We start from the raw sequence: 17,764 nt of genomic DNA, 5'->3' as shown, positions 1-17,764 counted from the left end.
GGCATCGCGCACCTCCTCCGAATGCTTCGGCACTCTCTGTTTCTGACGTAAAAGTCACGAACAGTGAAAGGCACCTGCCTTGAAAAGCTCTGGCTGCGTTTTGACAAAAGCTTACACCTGAGAACTATCAGAATAAAAGTGCTACCCGAATCAAAGCGCTATCAGAATAAAAGGCATTACTAGCCAGGGGCGCACGCCTATGATCCCAGCAGCTTGGGAGACTGAGGCGAGTTCAAAGCCAGCCTCAGCAACTTAGTGAGGCCCTAAGCAACTCAGCGAGACCCTGACTCAAAATAAAAAGTTTTTAAAAGGGGCTGGGGATGTGGGTCGGTGGTTAAGTGCCCCGTGGGTCCAACCCCCAGTACCCGAAGAAGAGGAGGAAGAGGAGGGTGGGCATTTCTTACCAAACCTCTTCCCAGACAACTCTGCCTGGACACCAGGAGCCAACCACTGTTCCAAGGGAACTTTTGTGTTACAGATTAATTTTGCCCTTTCTCGATTGTCATGTGATACATAGGACATGATTTCAGAGCACAGAACAAAATGTCCTTGTATTAGTTCCCGGCTGTGTACAAAATTGCCCCAAGTTCAGCAGCTAAAAATGACCACATTTGTAACTGCACAGTTCTGTGGGCCAGAAACCAGGGGAGGGTGAGCAGACCCTCCGGCTGCAGTTTCATCTGAGGCTCGACTGGGGGATCCACTTCACAGCCGCTCAGGGAGCAAGGGCAGGATTCAGCATCTCGGGGACACTGGACTGGGGGCCTCAGGGCCCCTGGAGGTTGGCTGGAGGGAGGCACCTCTCAAGTCCCCCTGAGTGGGCTTCGCCAGGGCAGCTGACTGCGAAGCCGCTGCTTCCACAGAGCAGGAGTGGGCGAGCAAGAAGGTAGCCGTCTCTGTCACCCACCATGACACCCATCATTTTGATGTACTCTATGCTTTGGAAGGAAGTCAGCTGATCCAGCTGGCAGGCTGGGGGGTGGGACACAGGCAGGACACAGGTTCCCAGAGGTGGTGTCATGGTGAGCCAACTGAGAAGCCACCAAGGACCCTTGGGTGGGGCATCTCGGACCCCCAGGCCTACCCATCACCAGCTGGGAACACCACCCTAGTGCCCCCTTTCTGCACCCATCTGGACAGATGGAAGGGACCACTGTGACAGGTGTTGGGCCATGTCCCTCCATGTGGCCTGGTAGAAAGATGCAGCCTGGACCCTGACCCAAAGCTGACTGAGACCCCGAGGGCCAATGTAGCCCCTCCCACCCCAGGTAGTCCTGTGCCCCTCAGCAGCACATGGAGGGTGGCGCATGGGGGGACAAGAAGCCCCAGCCTGGCGCTCTCTAGATCTGGGAGGACGCCCCTGTTCTCAGCACCAGCACAGCACATGGTTTCCAACTGTCCCAGCGAGGGCCACCCTGCGCTGTGAATACCCAAGGGCCAGATGGCAGGACTGGAATCCAAGGAGCGCGTGAGAGATGGGGAGCCCCTTCCAGCCAGGTGAGGGCACCCTGCCTGAGGTGCTAGCTGCCCGGCACTGGCACCGTGAGAAGGAGGCCAAGGAGCCTGGACAGACAGAAAGAGACAGACAGACCCCGGGCCTAGATGCAGAAGGATGAGAATAGATGCGCAAGGCTGCGGGGGGCCAAGAGGCTCCCACGAAGTGCACTGAACCCCCGGCCCCAGGACTCTGCGGCTGCCGGAGAAGCACCTGCCGGGGAGCACAAGGGCCTCAGCCCCGCCTCAGGGCGCTCAGGTCTGGGCCCAAGGTAAGGAGACCTGCCCAGGGAGCAGGCCCAGGAGCTGACTGCAGCCAGCCAGACCCAGCCTGCCCGGAAGAGGGCACAGCCCGGAGCTGGAGCCAGCTGCCCGGCCACACCACACGTGTGGAGGAGGCTCTGACCCTCCTGGGAGCACAGGGAGGCCAGTGCCCCACTTCTCTGCCCCGTCAGTCAACTGGGTGGTTCCCCAGTGCTGTCCCACCGGAGGGTTTGCCTCATGCTGTGACCCGCCCAACCCATGCCCTGGGGTCTGTGGCTCCAGCTTCTTCCAGGCCTTGTGTGGCCCTGGGGACTTCGGCAGGCCCTCCCCCTCCCTGCTTCTCCCCTCCCTCCTCTGCAAGCCCTCCGAGTCCTCCCTTGGGCTTCTGGAAGTAAGTCAGGGAGTCCACCCCCAGGAAAGCAGACAAGAGCAAGCTAAAGAGAGGAGGGGAAGAAAAGAGAGAAACACAAAGTACAGGAGGCCAGGAACTTACGCCTAATCCATCCCAGCACCTGAGGTGGGACCTTGGGACAGTCAGTCGAGGTGGAAAGCGGCATGGTGTCCCTCAAGAAATGAACCTAGCACCTACCCTTAGCCCAGCAATGCCACTTGGGGAATTCACACTAAGGAAGAGAAAGAGGGACTTGAGCAGATTTGCACACCCAAGTGCACAGCAGCACTGCTCACAACAGCCAAAAGGTGGAAGCAAGCCAGGTGCCCATCAACAAACAGAAAAACAATATGGTGGGCACACACCATGGAACATTACTCAGCCTTAAAAAGGAAAAACGAACCTCAAGGACACTGTGCAGAGTGAAACTCTCCCATCACAAAAGGACAAATACTTAGATTCCACTCTATGAAGTACTTGGAATTGACAGAGAAAGAAGAATGGCAACTGCCAGGAGCTGGAAGGCAGATGGGGGATGAGGGTGCTGGTGTTTAGAGGCTGCAATTTCAGTCCAGGGAGAGGAAGAGGTAGTGCACACGGGTGGTGGTGATGGCATCATTACACTGTGAATATACTCAATGCAGCAGAACTTAAAAATGGTTAAGAGGAGAAACTCTGTTATGTATATTTTATATAATAAAATTTATAGCCAGTGCGATGGTGCTCATCTGTAACCCCAGCAATTCAGGAAGCTGAGGCAGGAGGGTTGCAAGTTCAAGATCAGTCTCAGCAACTTAGGAGGTTCTCAGCAACCTAGCAAGACCCTGTCTCAAAATAAAAAATAAAAGCAAAAGAAATGGAAACATAGTTCAGTGGCTAAAGTCCCCCTGGGTTAAATCCCAAGTACCATAAATTAATTAATTAAAAATTTAAATATGCATGGCTAATTTTCAGACAGTGAAGTGCCGAGCGTCTGCACAGGCTGGGACCAAGTGGAAGGTGCACAGAAGTTTCTCTTGACAGTAAGCTGAGTTGAGGCCTTGAAGGGTGGTGCAGGAGGGTGGGGATGAAGAAGCAGGCAGGAGCGGTGAAGTCACTGGACGGTGGGTGAGGACCAGTACCCCAGGGCCCTGCAGACCTCACGCAGTCCCAGGGCTTGCAGGGGAAACCGGCTGGGGACCTGTGAGCCACCCTCCAGGGGGACAGCGCAGGGCGTGGGGTGAGTGGGCGGCAGCTCTGCTGTCTGTCGGGCTGGCTGAATGTAGCAAAGACGAATACAGGAGGCCAGGTACCTGTGAATTTCAGATGGCAACAAACGACCTGTTCGGGTTAGCCTGTCTCGGTGATGCTCGCACTAGGGATTATTGGTGATTTATCAGAAATTCGATTTTAGCTGTGTCCCGTGTCTCCTCTGCCTACCCCGCTCTCTTCTCTGAAAGGGTCACACTGCCTTTGCAGGATTCTCTTCCTGCTGTCCCGCGGGTCTCCCCAGCTAGGCCTCCCCTGGCCTCGCGGGCAGAAGGACCCCTTGCAGGCACTCCCCATCGCTTCAGCTTCTGTGCCTTCTGGGCCCTTCGCAGGCAGAGATGACCCGGCTCCTATGTCTGTCTGCTTTCTCTTCTGTCCCCCCCTGAGCTGTGGGCTCAGCACGCCCAGGGACCTGCCACTGCTTTGTCCCCCGGACCTAGCAGGTGCTCAACTAATATTTACTGAAAGATGACAGCACTGTGTCCCACAGGGCCGGCCCATTGCCTGGTAAGGGGTGAGGTCAGCAGGGGCCCCTGGGCACTGGCCATTTCTGCCACCCCAGCCTCTTGCTCTGACTAAGGCTCGGGGCTGAGGAGGGACCTCTGTCCTGCACCTCCCCACAAGACCAGCCTCCTGTCCACAGATTCCCACGCAGCCCCGCTGCCATGGCAACGGCAATCCGAGGTCACAGCGCTGGAAACCAGAGGACTCCTCCCTCCTGGAAGCCAATCTAATTGTCGGAATCTAATTGTCATTACAGCCATAATAGTGGTCGTGCATAGTCGCGGGCATTAGAGCTCGGTGCCTGTGATTGTTTGGTTAACATTCAGGAATTCGGGTCTAGGTAAAAAGTGCTGATGGCCGAGGGTTTTCACTCTCACAGTGTGCTTGAGCTGTTTTTAAGAGCCAGTCTCTCTCCTTGGCAGGAACTTGCTTTAATCCCATTATTAATGGGTGACAGAGAGGAAAACACCACGGGCTCTGCCCCCGGGGCCCTGGCGGCCATGGGAGGGCTGGACACAGGCTCCCCACCTAGAGGTCTCCCCTGGCCTCCGCCTCACGGTGTGACCCAGAGCAACCGGGTGTCCACTGCTGTGACCCAAACACCCGACAACTGAAGGGAGGAAGCGCTCGGTGCTGGCTCCGGGCCCAGAGACTTCGGTGCTCGCTCGGTCAACTGCACAACTTGGGCCTGAGGTGAGGCTCAGCACCTGGCAGAGGGGCCGGGAGGAAGAGGCCAGGGCCCGGCCAGGCCTCCCCACGTCACGCCACCCACCGCAGTCCACTCAGATCACACGTCCTCGGGGTGAGTCCGCTGCTGGGGACAGACCCTCGGGATCCGATCACTTCCCCAAGTCCCCACCTCGGTACCTGGCGGCACCAGGGACCAAGTCCTCGACACATCAGGCTTCGGGGAACCTTCCAAATCCAAGCCATGTGCCTCCTGGGCCTGTTTCCTCAGGGGGAGCAGTGACAGGGTTTTAAAGCAGCCACCGGCTGACACTTCCTGAGGCTTTGGTCCTTGGCCAGCCGGCCAGTGGGGACACAGACGCATCCCTGGGGAGGAGAGTGGGTGGGGGAGAAAGGGGAGCCAGGGGCAGAGGGGCAGCACCCACCCAAGCACAGTGGGGGCACCGGCCTGAGCCCGGGGGAAGGCGAGCTGGGGTAGAGGTGGGTGGGCAGCAGCACCCACGAGGCCCTCTAGCCCGAGGGAGCCACCCAAGAAGGGCTGCCGGGGAGGAGCCTGGCCTCAGGTCTGCAGAGCAAGGGGGGAGGGAGGAGAGGCCGGAAGGAAGGTGCCGTCCCCCTGACGGTCATCTCTGTGGGCTGGGGGGGTGGGACAGCTGGGGTGCAGAGGTGGGGAGGAGCCCAGGGAGTGATGGGCGGAAGGGTGGCTGCCTGCCTAGGCCCTGGGGAAGCCACCAGTCACAGTGTCCCCTGCCCAGGGGGAGCCTGCAGTCGGCCAGTCAGAGGTGGGCAGAGCGGGCTCGGGCTGTGCTCAGCAGAAGGCCCAGCTCTGGGGCCTCGGCTGTGCCACCCTCCACTGGGCACTCTCTCCTCTGCTCCCCCCCATCATGCCCCTGGACCTCTCAGGCTGGCCAGTCACATGGCTCTGGTCCAGCCACACAGTCACCTTGGCCTGGAGCACCCGACCTGAGCTGGGTGGTCATGGTGGGCAGAGTTGGGGCCATTTTCCAGAAGAGCCTGCAGCCTCCTCAGCCCAGAAAGCAGCAGGCCCGGCCCCGAGGTCCTCGACGGTCCTGCGTCCAGGCCTCCTCCGTCCAGGGTTGTGGGCTGTGCCCAGCCCAGCCCACAGAGGGCCAGGAAGTCCGTGCTCGGAGAGCGCCAGGAACAGGGCCTGGCCCTGGCAGGACACATGGGAGGTGGCATGACAACCCAGGGCCGCACAGGGTGATAGGGCCTGAGGGGACAGTAGCAAGAAGAGAGCAGGGAGGGGCCCATGTCCAAGGAGGCAAGGGGGAGTCAAGGCCATATCAGGTCTCCAGGGATGTGCCTTCTGAAGCCCGGGGCCCACGAGGGACAGGGGACTGGCAGAAGTGATAACTGGATTGGACACTGAGCCCGAGACCCCTCGCCTGTAGAACACTCGGAGGAGGAGTCCAGCAGGCCTGCCTCGAGGGGACCAGAGAGAGGCCACTGGAGGTGTGGGGCTTGCCAGGCACCTGTCAGCCTGGGCACTCAGCTTCGCAGGCAGCGGGCTCAGGACGCAGAGCTGCTGGCCCGAATGCCACGCCAGGAGCCTGCTCTCACACCCAGGGCCGCAGCCTGCTCTGCAGAGGGGCTTGGCCATCTGAGGGTAAGATGCCCCTCTGGACCTGGCCAGGCCGCCAGGGCTGGGCCAGGCCTGTTCACAGACCCACAGAGGAGCTGGCGTTGGTGTCTGCACACACACGAGCACACACACACGTGCAACCACACGAGCATGCAGACCCTCACACAGGAAGCACATCCGTGTTCGGGCCCCTGGGCCTGCGCCCACAGTGAGGCAGGTGCCCGAGGTGGACAAGGCCAGCCCAGGAGCACAGGCATCTTGCACCCGGCATCGAAGTTGCCGGGTCTCTTGGCCTCTTGCTGAAGGGCAGGGAAGAGACCTACGCTACCCAGGGGACGTGACCGGAGGAAAGGAATTCTGGGTCTTGCTGCCCGGAGCACCCCCCCTCTGCCAGCAGCACACCCCCATTTCCTTGGCCTTTTCTCCCTTTCCTGCTCTCAGGCTGTGGCACAGAGGTCACCCATTCCTGGATCCCAGAGTGGCCTGGTGACTTGGGACTGGCCAATCTGAGCAATATCCCCATGGCCTGGAGCCCAGTGAAGCTGAGTGAGAGGCTTCCCCAAGGACATGCCAGGCTGTCTGGACAGACTCATATTCACCTGGCATGGGTGGACAGGCCCAGGCCGCTGGTGGCTTCATGGAGACGAGGGAAGCAAATGTAGAAGCCAAGAAACAGAGAGGGACTGCATCCTAGTGACACATTAAAATCCTTGATCCAGCCGAACCTGAAGCCAGTCCTATCTCTGTGCTTTTTCATAACTCGAGCCACTATTTTTTTCCTTTTTCTTTCCTCCCTTCCTTTCCCCTTCTCTTCCTCCTTTTGTGCGTCCCTTTTCATTCTTAAGCCTGTATGAGTTGGGTTTTCATCTTTTGCAGCCAAGAAAGTCTAATGCTAATATGAATTCAGAAAACAGAGCCAAAGGTGACAAGATTGTCTTCCCATGTGACCCCCTCGCCTTAGATCTCAGCCACACCACCAGAGAGTGAAGGCCACTCCGACTCCTCCCCTGCCCCGTGGTCCCCACTCACACCCCAGCCAGGAGAGGAACCGGCCTTAGGGAGTCTCTAGGTCCCCGACCCCCCAGGCCACACACCTTTCCCTGGGAAACACCCAGCCTGACACACACCCGTCTGAGGAAAGAAGAGCCAAGACCCTGGAGAAAGTCCTAAATAGGTATCTGGGTTTTATTCAAAACAACACTGGTGGGGTGGCCGCTTGGTCTCTCTACGCCTGGGCCATCTGGGCCCGCAGGGACCAGCGCCGTCAGCAACTAGGAGGGAAGTTCATTCACACCATAGAAACTGTACAGTGATGGGGTGGGGGTGTGCTGCAGCCACAGCGGCCGAGCCAGCCGAGGGCTTCCTGGAGGAGGTGACCTCTGCCTCCTTCGCAGGCCCCAGCTTGGCTCTGGCTCTGCCAGAAACATTGATTATTGCACAAAGACAGAAATATTTATGTGTGTATGGGCTAAACAGTGGCTTCTAAGACCCCAAGCCCTTACACAGCGCAGCAAAGGGGGCTGGAGCGGCAGGCTCCCAGGGAGGGACAGGGACAGGCAGATACTGTGCGCTTTGTCCTCCTTCAACGGGCTGCCTGGGGCAGAGGACATTGCAGGGAAAGGAGGGAGCGTGGCCAGGGGCAGGCCGCGGCCCGTCTTGTCCCGAGGCCCTCTCTGCAGATGCCAAGGTGCCCACCAGTCTCCACTCCACAGAGCCTAGCAAACAAACAGCTTTAGGGGAGTTGGCACGGGATCCCCATCCTCCCCACAGCCAGGCCCAAGTGGATCAGGGTAAGTTTGTGCTTTTGTGATGGACACAGTCCAGGTCACAGAGTTGGAGGGGGAGGAGGGACTGTTTGCCCAACCCACATTCATCTCAGTGTTCAGGCCGGTGCCTCTCGGCTTCCTGGTCCCTGACACCGACGGGAATAGGGGCAAATGCCTGGAATCAGCATTCGGCACTTTGCCGGAGCCGGCCGCGGGTCCCAGCTTCTCTGCCTCCAGGTCCAGCTGTTCCCACCTTCCCGCGTGCCCTGCTCGGCTGGTCCCTTTGCCTAGAATGTCCTCCTCACGTGCCTGCTTATTGCAGGGTCACACAGTTCAGAGTGAAGGGACATAATCCCTGCCGGCCACTGAGAACCAAGTGACACTGGAAAGTCCGCTTGGAGCAGCACCCCCACCCCCCACAGGGCCGCCCTGCAGATTAAACAAGATGGCAGAGGCTGGCCCAGAAAAACAGAGGCTGTCGGACAGTGTCAGGACTTGTCCCTGTGAAGGTGACGGGCACACCAGCCCTACGCCAGGCTGGACGTCCCAAATCGCCCACCTTTAACATCCGGGATGCTCTTACACTGTCCAGGTATGAGGTCCCGGCCCTCCACGGCTGTTCACAGGTGCCCCAGCTTCTTTGCTGCCAGGCCCCGCAGGACCCAGGGCCACTTCCCCTCTGGGCCTGGGTCTCCACAGGTGCACAGTGGGCCTGAGGACACTTCCCCCCCACCCCTCAGCTGTGAGAAGGGCCTCCAGGCAGTGAAGCTCATCACCCCCCTCCTCTCCACTCTACTATAGCACCCAGGCCCCGAGGGTCCCCGGGGCAGCCTAGAATTCCCCTAGAGCCTGTCCACACAGCCCTCTGGAAGCCAAGGTCTTTGAAGTCAGGGTTTGGGAGCAAGGACGTCCCCCACAGCTGGGCAGGCGTCAGCAGAGGCCAAGGCCCCCAACGGCCAAAGCAAGGCATTTGCCAACCCTGCTGCACTTCTGCTGAATCTGCAGACACCGCTGCCAACGCATTCCAAGCTCCTTCCTTAAACTGACTTTAGATCGACTTGCTTTTTAGAACTCAGCCTTGACCTAAGCACTACGCCTGTGAAATCACAGGTTCAACACGTTGTGTTGTTTCTAATAAATAATGGAAAAATGCATGACTATCTAAATAAAAACACCCGTCCAGAACCCGTTTGAAAAGCACTCCTACAGAGAGACCTGACCTTAGGGACAGTAAGACAGAGACCCAGGGATGGGCCATCAGGGGGTCGAGGACCTGGGTCTCCAGGTGACCCCCTAGAGGGTGAAGGAGCTGAGGGGAGGGAGGGGGCTGGTCCCTAGGCCTGGGCAGGTGGCCCCCTGCTTAGAACCCCGTGGGACCTGCTGTACCCTGAACTCTACTAGGGAAGGAGAAGAGCTGCTGTGCAGGGTGAGCACAACCCCAGAAACAGCTAGCCTGGGCCTATGCCGCAGCTACAGCAGTAAGTCCCACACAACTGACCCCGAGTCCAGGGGCACCTGCGTGGACCAGGGGGGTACCCTTGACCCTTGAAATCTGCTCAATCCCCCTTCATGTGTCCTCTATCCTATATAAGCAGCTATCCCAGCTCATGGCCTTCCAGGGGGCAGAAACCCACCCCCCAGAGTGCTCACTGAGGTCAGGACTTCATTTGGCACTAGGGCCCCCTGCCAGTCTTGGAGCTGCCCTCTCCCTGACCCCTGCCCTTAGAAAATAGGACTACTCGCCCCTGATTTTCTAAAGAAAACATCTAACCGGTTGACTAAGGGAGTTTGTGTGCTCTGAGGTGTCTACAAAAGACTTCACAACAACAAGACAGTCAGCGGACAAGACTGACACCCCGACACTTGGGTGGAGGGGGATCTTAGCAGCGTCTCTTCTTTAAAGGAAAAAAAAAGTGCACCCTGAATTGCACCTCTTCCGGGCCTGTCTCGGGGCTGCGGGCCTCTGAGCCCTGAGAATCCCTCCAGCTGCTCCCAACCCGGGAGCCACCCAAACTGCGGCTGCCCCGCCCGGGCAGGGCCATCCACCCTGGGCGGCCTGGCCCTAAGCAGCAGAGCGAGCCCCTGTCCAGGGCCCGGCCTTGCCCCCAACTCTAGCACTTTCTAGAAGTCATAAGCTCTCAGTAGAAAAAATAAATATATGCGTCTGTCTACGTGGATCTATGCTGCGTACAGATGCGTCTATGCGCCGGAGGGGCCGGGCCGCGCGAGCCCCGCTGGCCGACCCTCCTCAATCCCGGGCGCCAGGGCCCGGGCGGCCCCGCTCCGGGGTGGGGACCGAGTATTGCTGTCTGCTCCCTGGCTCCTGAGGTAAAAGAAGGTGAGACGGGGCGGGCGGGCGGGCGACAGTGGCGTCCGGCGCGGCCCCTGCGGCCCTCATCTCTTCCTCTTGCTCGCGGCGTCCGCCGCCTCCAGATCCCCGGGCGGCGGCTGCGGTTCGGGCGCCACGGGGCCGAGGCCCGGGGCGGGCTGCGCCCGGCGCGGCGGGTCCTTGCTGCGGTCCGCGGCCCACGAGGGGCTGCGCGCCAGGCCGCGCGCGAGCGCGGCGCGGGGGGCGGGGCGCGCGGCCAGGCTGCTGGTGCTGCTGAACTTGCGCGCGGGCGTGAGGCCGGGCGGCGGCGGCGCGGGCGGCGGGCAGAAGAGCGACGTGAGCGACAGGCTGCTGAGCGTCTCCGAGTGCTCGCTGCCCGCGCCGCCGCCGCCCGCGCCGCCGCGGCCCTCCTCGTCCGACGGGTCCATGGAGTCGTGCAGGGTGCAGCCCGGGCTGGTGGAGCCGCCGCTGCTGTGGCTGCGCTGGTGCGCGCGCAGCCCGCGCAGGCTGAACAGGCCGCGGCCCCGCAGGCTCAGCCGGCGGCGCGTGGCCGGCGACAGGCCAGCCCGAGGCCCGGCGGTCGGAACGGGCGGCCCCAGGGCGCGCCGGGGACTGTCGCTCAGGGTCAGGCTGTCCTCCAGCGTGGTCTGCAGGCTGCCCGCCGAGCTGCTGGGGCTGGCATCCAGCGACGTGTCACTCACGGTGGCCTGCAGGAGGGAGGAGGGGCTGGGGCCTTCGGAGTCCCTACAGCTGGAAGGGGCCCATCCTTCTGGGGTGGGCGCAGCACCTCCAACCTCTCAGGAACCCCCAGGTCTTACAGCTTTGCCCTCTGCCACACCTGAGCTTATGGGGGCTAGTGGCAGACACTGCAAGAGGCACCCTGTCCCTCTGCCCCTCACTCAGTGGGCAGCCAGAGTTATCTTCTCAGACCCAAGTCAGAACCCAGCCCTGCCCTTCACAGGGGGCCAGCTCAGTCCAGACATCTGATGTTGAGCGGAGGAGGAGGAGGAGGAGGAAGAGGAGGAGGAGGGGGAGGGGGAAGGGGAGGAGGAGGAGGAGGAGGAGGGAGGGGGAGGGGAAGGAGGGGAGGGGGAGGAGGCCCACCGCAGGGGCTCACACCTGCAGGGCCCCTGTCCTCCAGGCCCACCCTTCCACCAGCACCTCCCCAGGAAGGCCTCCAGCCCCCCACGCCCAGCCCCTCCCGGTGCCCACTCTCCCAGCATGCATCACTTCCCAATACACTGCACTATGTAGACAGTTATCTTCTCTGCGCCCACCAGGCTGCACACACTCCAAACAGGAGCTATCAGCCCTGGGGCAGGGAAACTATGCCTGCTGCCTGCTGGGGCACACCGCCTGGCACCCCAGGCACCCCAGGACACAGCCAGGGTCAGCCATCCCTGAGTGGATAAATGAGGCAGGAGTGCCTGCCAGCCCCGCCTCCACCACCACAAATGGTCTGCTGGCCTCTGCACTATGTGTGGTGGTCCTTCTGTACTATGTGCTGTGGTCCTTCTGTGTGCATGGTGACATGGGGGCTCTAGCTCCAGGCAGTCCAATACCCAGCAGCCCCACCTTCCACCTCTGCTCCCATCAAGCCCCTGCCACACCCACCCAGAGCCACACCCCCCACAAAACCCCCTTCTGATGAACTCAGGGGGTGCCCATACCTGCCGGAGGAGCGTGCAGTTGACACTCGGTGACCGCAGGGATGCCCAGGAGCCCTGCAGGGCGATCTTGGGGAGGGTCCCAGCGCCAGCGCCCTTATCCTGCGCTTTCTGGCTGGCAGATACAGCCGGGTGGAAGAACTCGGCAGGCATGGTCAGCAGTGGGCTGGAGGCATCTGGGGAATAGGGGGTGGGGGGCGCTGCCGAGGAGAAAAGAGACAGAGCTGGGGCAGGCTCAGGCTGCAGGTGGCCCTGAAGGCTGGGCGCTGAGCAGGCTCTGACGGGGTTGCCAGGGAAGGGCCACAGCGAGTCCTGCTCTCTGAGCCTCAGTCAGCCAACTGTGACGGCAGGAAGCACTGAGCCAGCCAGAGTGACTCCTGGAGAACAGGTACTGAGAGAGCCACAGCTTTAGGAGCCAAGCAGACCAGGCTCAAGGCCTGACCATGTCTCTTCCTGTGAAAACCACACCAGGTGCTACCTGGAGGCATCCAGCAGGCCCTGAATAAGCAGGAGCAGCAGAGTCTCCACCCAGAACCAAGTATTCATAAGTGCTGACTCCCTAGCAATAGCTACCCTCAGGCCTGACACCCCAGGGGCCTGGCCCTCTAGGACAACAGTCAGGGCTGACCTTCCCAGCTCTGGGCAGGGGCCTGCACTGGCTGAGCCCAGCAGACAGAAGTTGCAGGGTCCGGCAGTCAGCTGTGCTGGGGATGGACAGAGAGGCACAGGTTGGGGAGCCTGAGGCCAGGGCAGGGCTTGGGTGTGCTGGGGAGGACGAGCAGCAGCCTCCCCACAGTCCCCTCCACACCTTTCAGGATGGGGTGGGCACAGGATTTGGAAATATATAAGTAGGCAACCCAGATGGCCATATAGCCTGAATGTCCCCAGGTGGGATTCCTAGTCTACACGGCTTTATTGTTTAAGGAAAAAGGCAACAGAAATGGTTCACTAAGGGATGATATTCCATTCAATCAAAAAGGCTCTTGGGTCCAACCCTATGACCAGATTTTTACTTCAAGAAGTCTGGTGGGGGCTGGGGCTCAGGGGTAGAGCGCTCGCCTAGCAAGCACAAGGCACTGGGTTCGATCCTCAGCACCACGCAAAAATAAAATAAAGATATGGTGTCCACCTACAACTAAAAAGTAAGTATTAAAAAAGAGAAGTCTGGTGGTCTCGGCACCTCAGCCACCATGTCCAGCAGAGAAGCTATTAGCTTTAGTGAGGGTCCTTGGAGAAGCACCTACCCCAGTACCTCAGAGGCACCCAGGGCAGACATTTCAAAAGAGGCCTTGGAGGTGGGCTCAGAGTCTGGGGTCTCTCTTCTGCTGGATTTCTTTTCTCTGCCCTCTTCCCCAGAAAGTGTTGTGAACCTGTCACCCTCCAAGACGACTACAGGCAAAGGTGAGCCCAAGGGACAGGCAAGCTCAGTCCCCTACCTCTACAAAACAACTCAATAATCAGGCGGCTTTCCTTCTGCTTAACAAAGAGACCTGTGTGCACAACCTGCTTCCCTTTTCACCACAGCTCCTAGGAACCTCAGCATTAGCTTAGCCCAGCTCCGATTATAATTATCATCTCATCTCTGGAGCATTTGGCTCTTGATGTTTTATCATAATTATATCAAACCTCAGAGTCTATCTCATTGTCAGATATCCATCTGGTTCTTTCTGGAATAAATATAACAGTCTGGGCAAAAATACCAAGGAAAAACTCAACCACCTCCGTCTGAAGCAGATGCCCAAGATCAGGCTCGGGGGGCTGGGGGCCCCGTCCCTCACCTTGGCTGCTCTCATGTTTCAGCCAGGACCGGACAGGGTTGAAGGGGATCGCCTCCATCTCACACAGGAAGTTCTCTGCTCCCGTGGACATGGCCATGTTGGACAAGGGGAAGAAGCACTCGCCCAGGTCCCCGACCCGTGTGGGCTCAAGTGGGTCCAGCTCACCCTGCAGGAAAGGGAGGTGGACAGGTCAGGAAAGTGGAGGGGGGGACAGAGGCTGGGGCTGGCATCCAGCCACCTCATGGCCCTGCTGCTCTGTCCCTGGTTCCATCTGCCCTCCATGCCTGGAAGGCCCCACCTCCCCTCCCCCACCCTCAATACGCGCCACCTTCCCATCTCTCAGCGGAAGGGCCCCTCCTCCAGGCAGCCCCTCCAACACCCCAACCGTTTTCTCTCCTCTTGACTCCTAGATCCTTGAGGGCAGCAGAGTCCCCCTCATCCTCTGGAACCAAGAGCCTGTGCAGACCCTGGCCCAGGGCAGAAGCCAAGCCAAGGGCAGTGGAGGCAAGGGCACAGGAGGAGAGGCCACAGCAGCCTCCCTGTCGCATGGCCGTGGATGGCCCTTCCCTCTGCTGAGCCTCTGTCTGTACATCTGTAATTGGGGGCATGACCCTCCTTTCTGGCCACAGCACTGAGCTCCGGCATTCCTCAGCCCCGCAGCCCAAGGTGGCCCTGCCTAGAAGTTCCTCCAGAGCTACCTGGATGCCCCTCAAGACAGATGGACTCGGACCCCCAGATTTCCACAACTTGTTCTCGGAGTCAAGGATGACTAACTAGGCTGCACCCTGCCTGAGCCCAGCCACTGCGCACCCAAATCCTGCCGGAGGGCAGCACAGGGTGCAGGGGGCCCTGGGGGCTGCTCACCTTGCTGTCTTTGGGGCCAGGAGGGCAGGCCGCGGGCTCCTCGAGGCTCAGGTCGTCACCTAGCAGGATGGATGAGGACTTGTCCGAGTTCAGGGAGAAGGCCTCCGTCTCGGCCAGCTGCACCTGCAGGAGAGACGGCGCCTGGTCACTTGTGGCGGGGGCAGCAGGCCTGGGAAGCAGAGCACCCGGTGACGGGTCTCAGGGAGGACGGAGGGCAGTGTTCAGAGAGGTCTAGGGGCCTGTTGGGCACAGTGACACACGATGTGACACGGGGTCACCTCTGAAGGGAGCCAGGCCTGGCAGCCCACCTCCAAGTGCCCGTGGAGGCTGGACCAGGTCGGCTCCTGTCGCCTGGATGGACTTCCTGCTCAGTGTGTCCCAGGCAGGGCCCAGAGACCCTGGGAACTTGGGGCCACTGATCTCACCTGATCTGATCTCTGAGGCTGGGGCTCCCCAGCAAGAGCCCTGTGCCCCCCGCCCCAGAGAGACAGGGAGCTGCGGGGACCGGGGCAGAGGCCACCTGCCCAGCCTCCAGGACCACGTGGCTCTGGGGCCCAGAGCAGGACCCCCGCAGGCCTCGCGGCACCCACACGAGGACCAGCCTCCTCCCTGGCTGCTGCTACCTCCTGTTGGTCATGGTGACACTTCTCGCAGCCGGCAGGCGAGGCATAGTGGTGGAAGATGGAGCCGGACAGATTGTCAATGATGGTCAGCTCCCCCTCCAAGGAGTCCTTGATGATTAAAGAGACGCTGTCCAGCCACAGGTTCTCCTAGGCGGACGGGGACGGGGTGGGGACAGGTGGGATTATAGACCGGGTCCCGGGACTGCGGGTGGGTGGGGCAGAGCTGCCCTCCCGGTCTCTGCGCCCGTGGCCTGGACCCTGTCCCCTCGTCACAGAGTCACCCTTTTTGGAGCTGAGCATGGTGGGGCCCCAAAAGACAGAGGTCTCTGTAGGAGGCCTCCCCAGCCCCACTGTCCCCCAGCCCACAGTGCCCGCCTCCTGGGGACCCTGGCGCCCTCAGAGGCAGCCACCCACCTGGGCTGGGGAGTAGCAGCGCCGGCACAGGCGGCCCTCGGCGTCACCCCCGCCGCCCGCCCCCCCTGGCCCTCGGCCCGGGGCCCCAGGAGAGCTGGGGGGTGGCCGCGGGCTGGGGCCCAGGCCATGTGCCATCTCCAGCTCGATCTCGGCGTCCATCTCGGCGTCCTCCTGTGCCTCCTTGTTGCTGTCGTCCAGGTGTTTCATGAGCACGGCCACCACCACGTTGATGAGCACGAACTGCGCGGTGAGCACGAAGCTGACGAAGTACAGCGGCGACACGAACTGCAGGCTGCTCAGGCAGCTGTGCTCCTCCTGCGTGCAGTCCCGCAGCGTGTCCTGCGGGCGGGAGCCGTGAGGTGACAGCCAGGAGTCCGACCCGACCCCCCCCCCCTGCAGGTCCTCGCGACCCCCACCCCACCTGGCTTGTGGTGGCATCTGCCTGCCTCGGCTTCAGCTGGGTCCCTAGTGGCCCTGCCACCTCCCTGCTCACTCCACCCACTTCACCCCCTGCTTCCCAGGGCCACCATCAGGCCCAACCAGGACATCCAGGGATCGGTCTTCTAGGGGGTCTGTCCCTGCCATCTGGCTCTTAGGTCACCTCAACCCCCAACCAACAAAGCAGGGGAGGTCTCACCACCTGCCGGAGCCCCTGTGAGGGGGCTGCTCCTCCTCCCAGCCGCCCTGATGTCCCTCTCACTTGCTGGGGTCATTCTAGAGAGGCCCATGTGGAATGAAGAAAGGGACACTCGGCTGCCAGTCTCCACCCAAGGAGGCCAAGGCCTCACCTCTGTCAGCGGGTGACAAATGGTGCCTCCCCATGTTCCACGCACTACCTATCCTGGCCTCAGCCACCTTGCTGGGCCGCAGGGCCCCAGGCAGGTCCCTCTGCTCCTCTCCTGTGTGCAAGAGGACGCCGGGTGTGCAAGAGGGCGCAGTGACCAGCAGGAGTGGCACCTGCACTCAGTTCAGAACGCCCCCCCAGCCTCCCTCCCCAGCCCTCCCACAAGCACCTTCATGATCCCGTTCCAGTTGTCGCCCGTGGAGACCTGGAAGAGCGTGAGGAAGGCCATGCCGAAGTTCTCAAAGGTGGCGTGCCGGCTCATGCCCTCGCAAGGGTTCTCATCATTGCAGACTGAAAGCAGAGAGGGGCTCAGCCCGTCCCGCAGGCAGAGCCCCCTGCACGGCCCAACCTGAGGGGGCCCCCAGCTTCCTCCCAGATTCCCCACCATGACCCCCGGTGCGTGCAGACTGTCTACAGCTAGAGACACCGGGCTAGGGAGGTGCTACACAGGCTGGGGCTCAGGTTCAGGAGCATCCAGCTTCTCCTCCAACCCAGGGGCTGAAAGAGAATGGGTGGGGTAGGGGCCAGCCCCTCAGGGAACCCACTTTCTGGAGCTAACCTCGAGCTGATCCAAGGGCTGAGCTCAGTGCCACGCTGCCCTCTGCCCTGCCTGGGCCCCTCTGCTTGCTGGGGAGGTCCTGGCTGAAGATGGACACTGGCCCAGGGGCAGGGGATGACAGGGTCCCTGGGGATCAGACAGCTGGGGCCTAGGGGACCACCACAAGCCAGGAGCACAGGTGGGCCAGGGGCCACCCATAGAAGCTCAGGCTCCGCCCACCGGGGCATCTCCCAGTAGAGTGACAGAGTGGAGGGGTGGCTCAGGCTCCCCCAGGCTGCCAGGGCCTCCTCCAGCCCCACCCCGGCCGGCCTCAGGGGTCACTCACCCAGCTTCCCAAAGAGCTCCACCCCCAGGGCGGCGTAGATGAAGAAGAGCAGCATAAAGAGGAGGCCCAGGTTGCCCACCTGCAGGGAGAGGCAGGCGGGGCCAGTGGTCAGCGGCAGAGGGGCTGGGTGGGCAGAGGGCAGGGGCGGCGGCCCCGGCCAGGGAGGGTGCAGCAAAGGCCCAGCTGTGTGCCCATGGCTGCCCCCGCGACCTCCTGGAGGGTAGGCGGGACAGCATGGGCACAGAATAATGAAACGCTAGCCAAGTCTTCACCTGTTTCCACACCCGGCTGGCTTGCCTGGCTCATTAGCATCCCTGAACCGTCCTCCCAAGCCACGCCCACTCGCAGGCCACGCCCGGCCACGCCCCTCGGCCACGCGGCAGTCTGCGGCAATGCCACCTTTT

General features: G+C 61.1%; 1 protein-coding gene across 1 annotated transcript in view; it reads right to left on the bottom strand.

The window, feature by feature from the left end:
• Positions 1–9,466: 9,466 nt before the first annotated feature.
• CACNA1I (calcium voltage-gated channel subunit alpha1 I) overlaps positions 9,467–17,764 on the bottom strand; it is a 51,198-nt gene continuing 42,900 nt past the window's right edge. The window contains exons 26-33 of the mRNA XM_081309734.1: positions 17,361–17,439; positions 16,646–16,767; positions 15,633–15,971; positions 15,219–15,365; positions 14,596–14,718; positions 13,732–13,897; positions 11,957–12,153; positions 9,467–10,993 (exon numbers count right to left, since the gene is read on the bottom strand). Of these exons, the coding sequence (XP_081165860.1) occupies positions 10,352–10,993; positions 11,957–12,153; positions 13,732–13,897; positions 14,596–14,718; positions 15,219–15,365; positions 15,633–15,971; positions 16,646–16,767; positions 17,361–17,439 (1,815 nt within the window). The 3' untranslated portion in view covers positions 9,467–10,351. The remainder of the gene's footprint in view (positions 10,994–11,956; positions 12,154–13,731; positions 13,898–14,595; positions 14,719–15,218; positions 15,366–15,632; positions 15,972–16,645; positions 16,768–17,360; positions 17,440–17,764) is intronic.

This window comes from Spermophilus citellus (assembly GCF_964194105.1).
Source record: "Spermophilus citellus genome assembly, chromosome: 10".
NCBI classification, from domain to species: Eukaryota; Metazoa; Chordata; class Mammalia; order Rodentia; family Sciuridae; genus Spermophilus; species Spermophilus citellus.
Note: the sequence above shows the minus strand (reverse complement) of the source record. Positions and strands in the feature narration are given on the sequence as shown.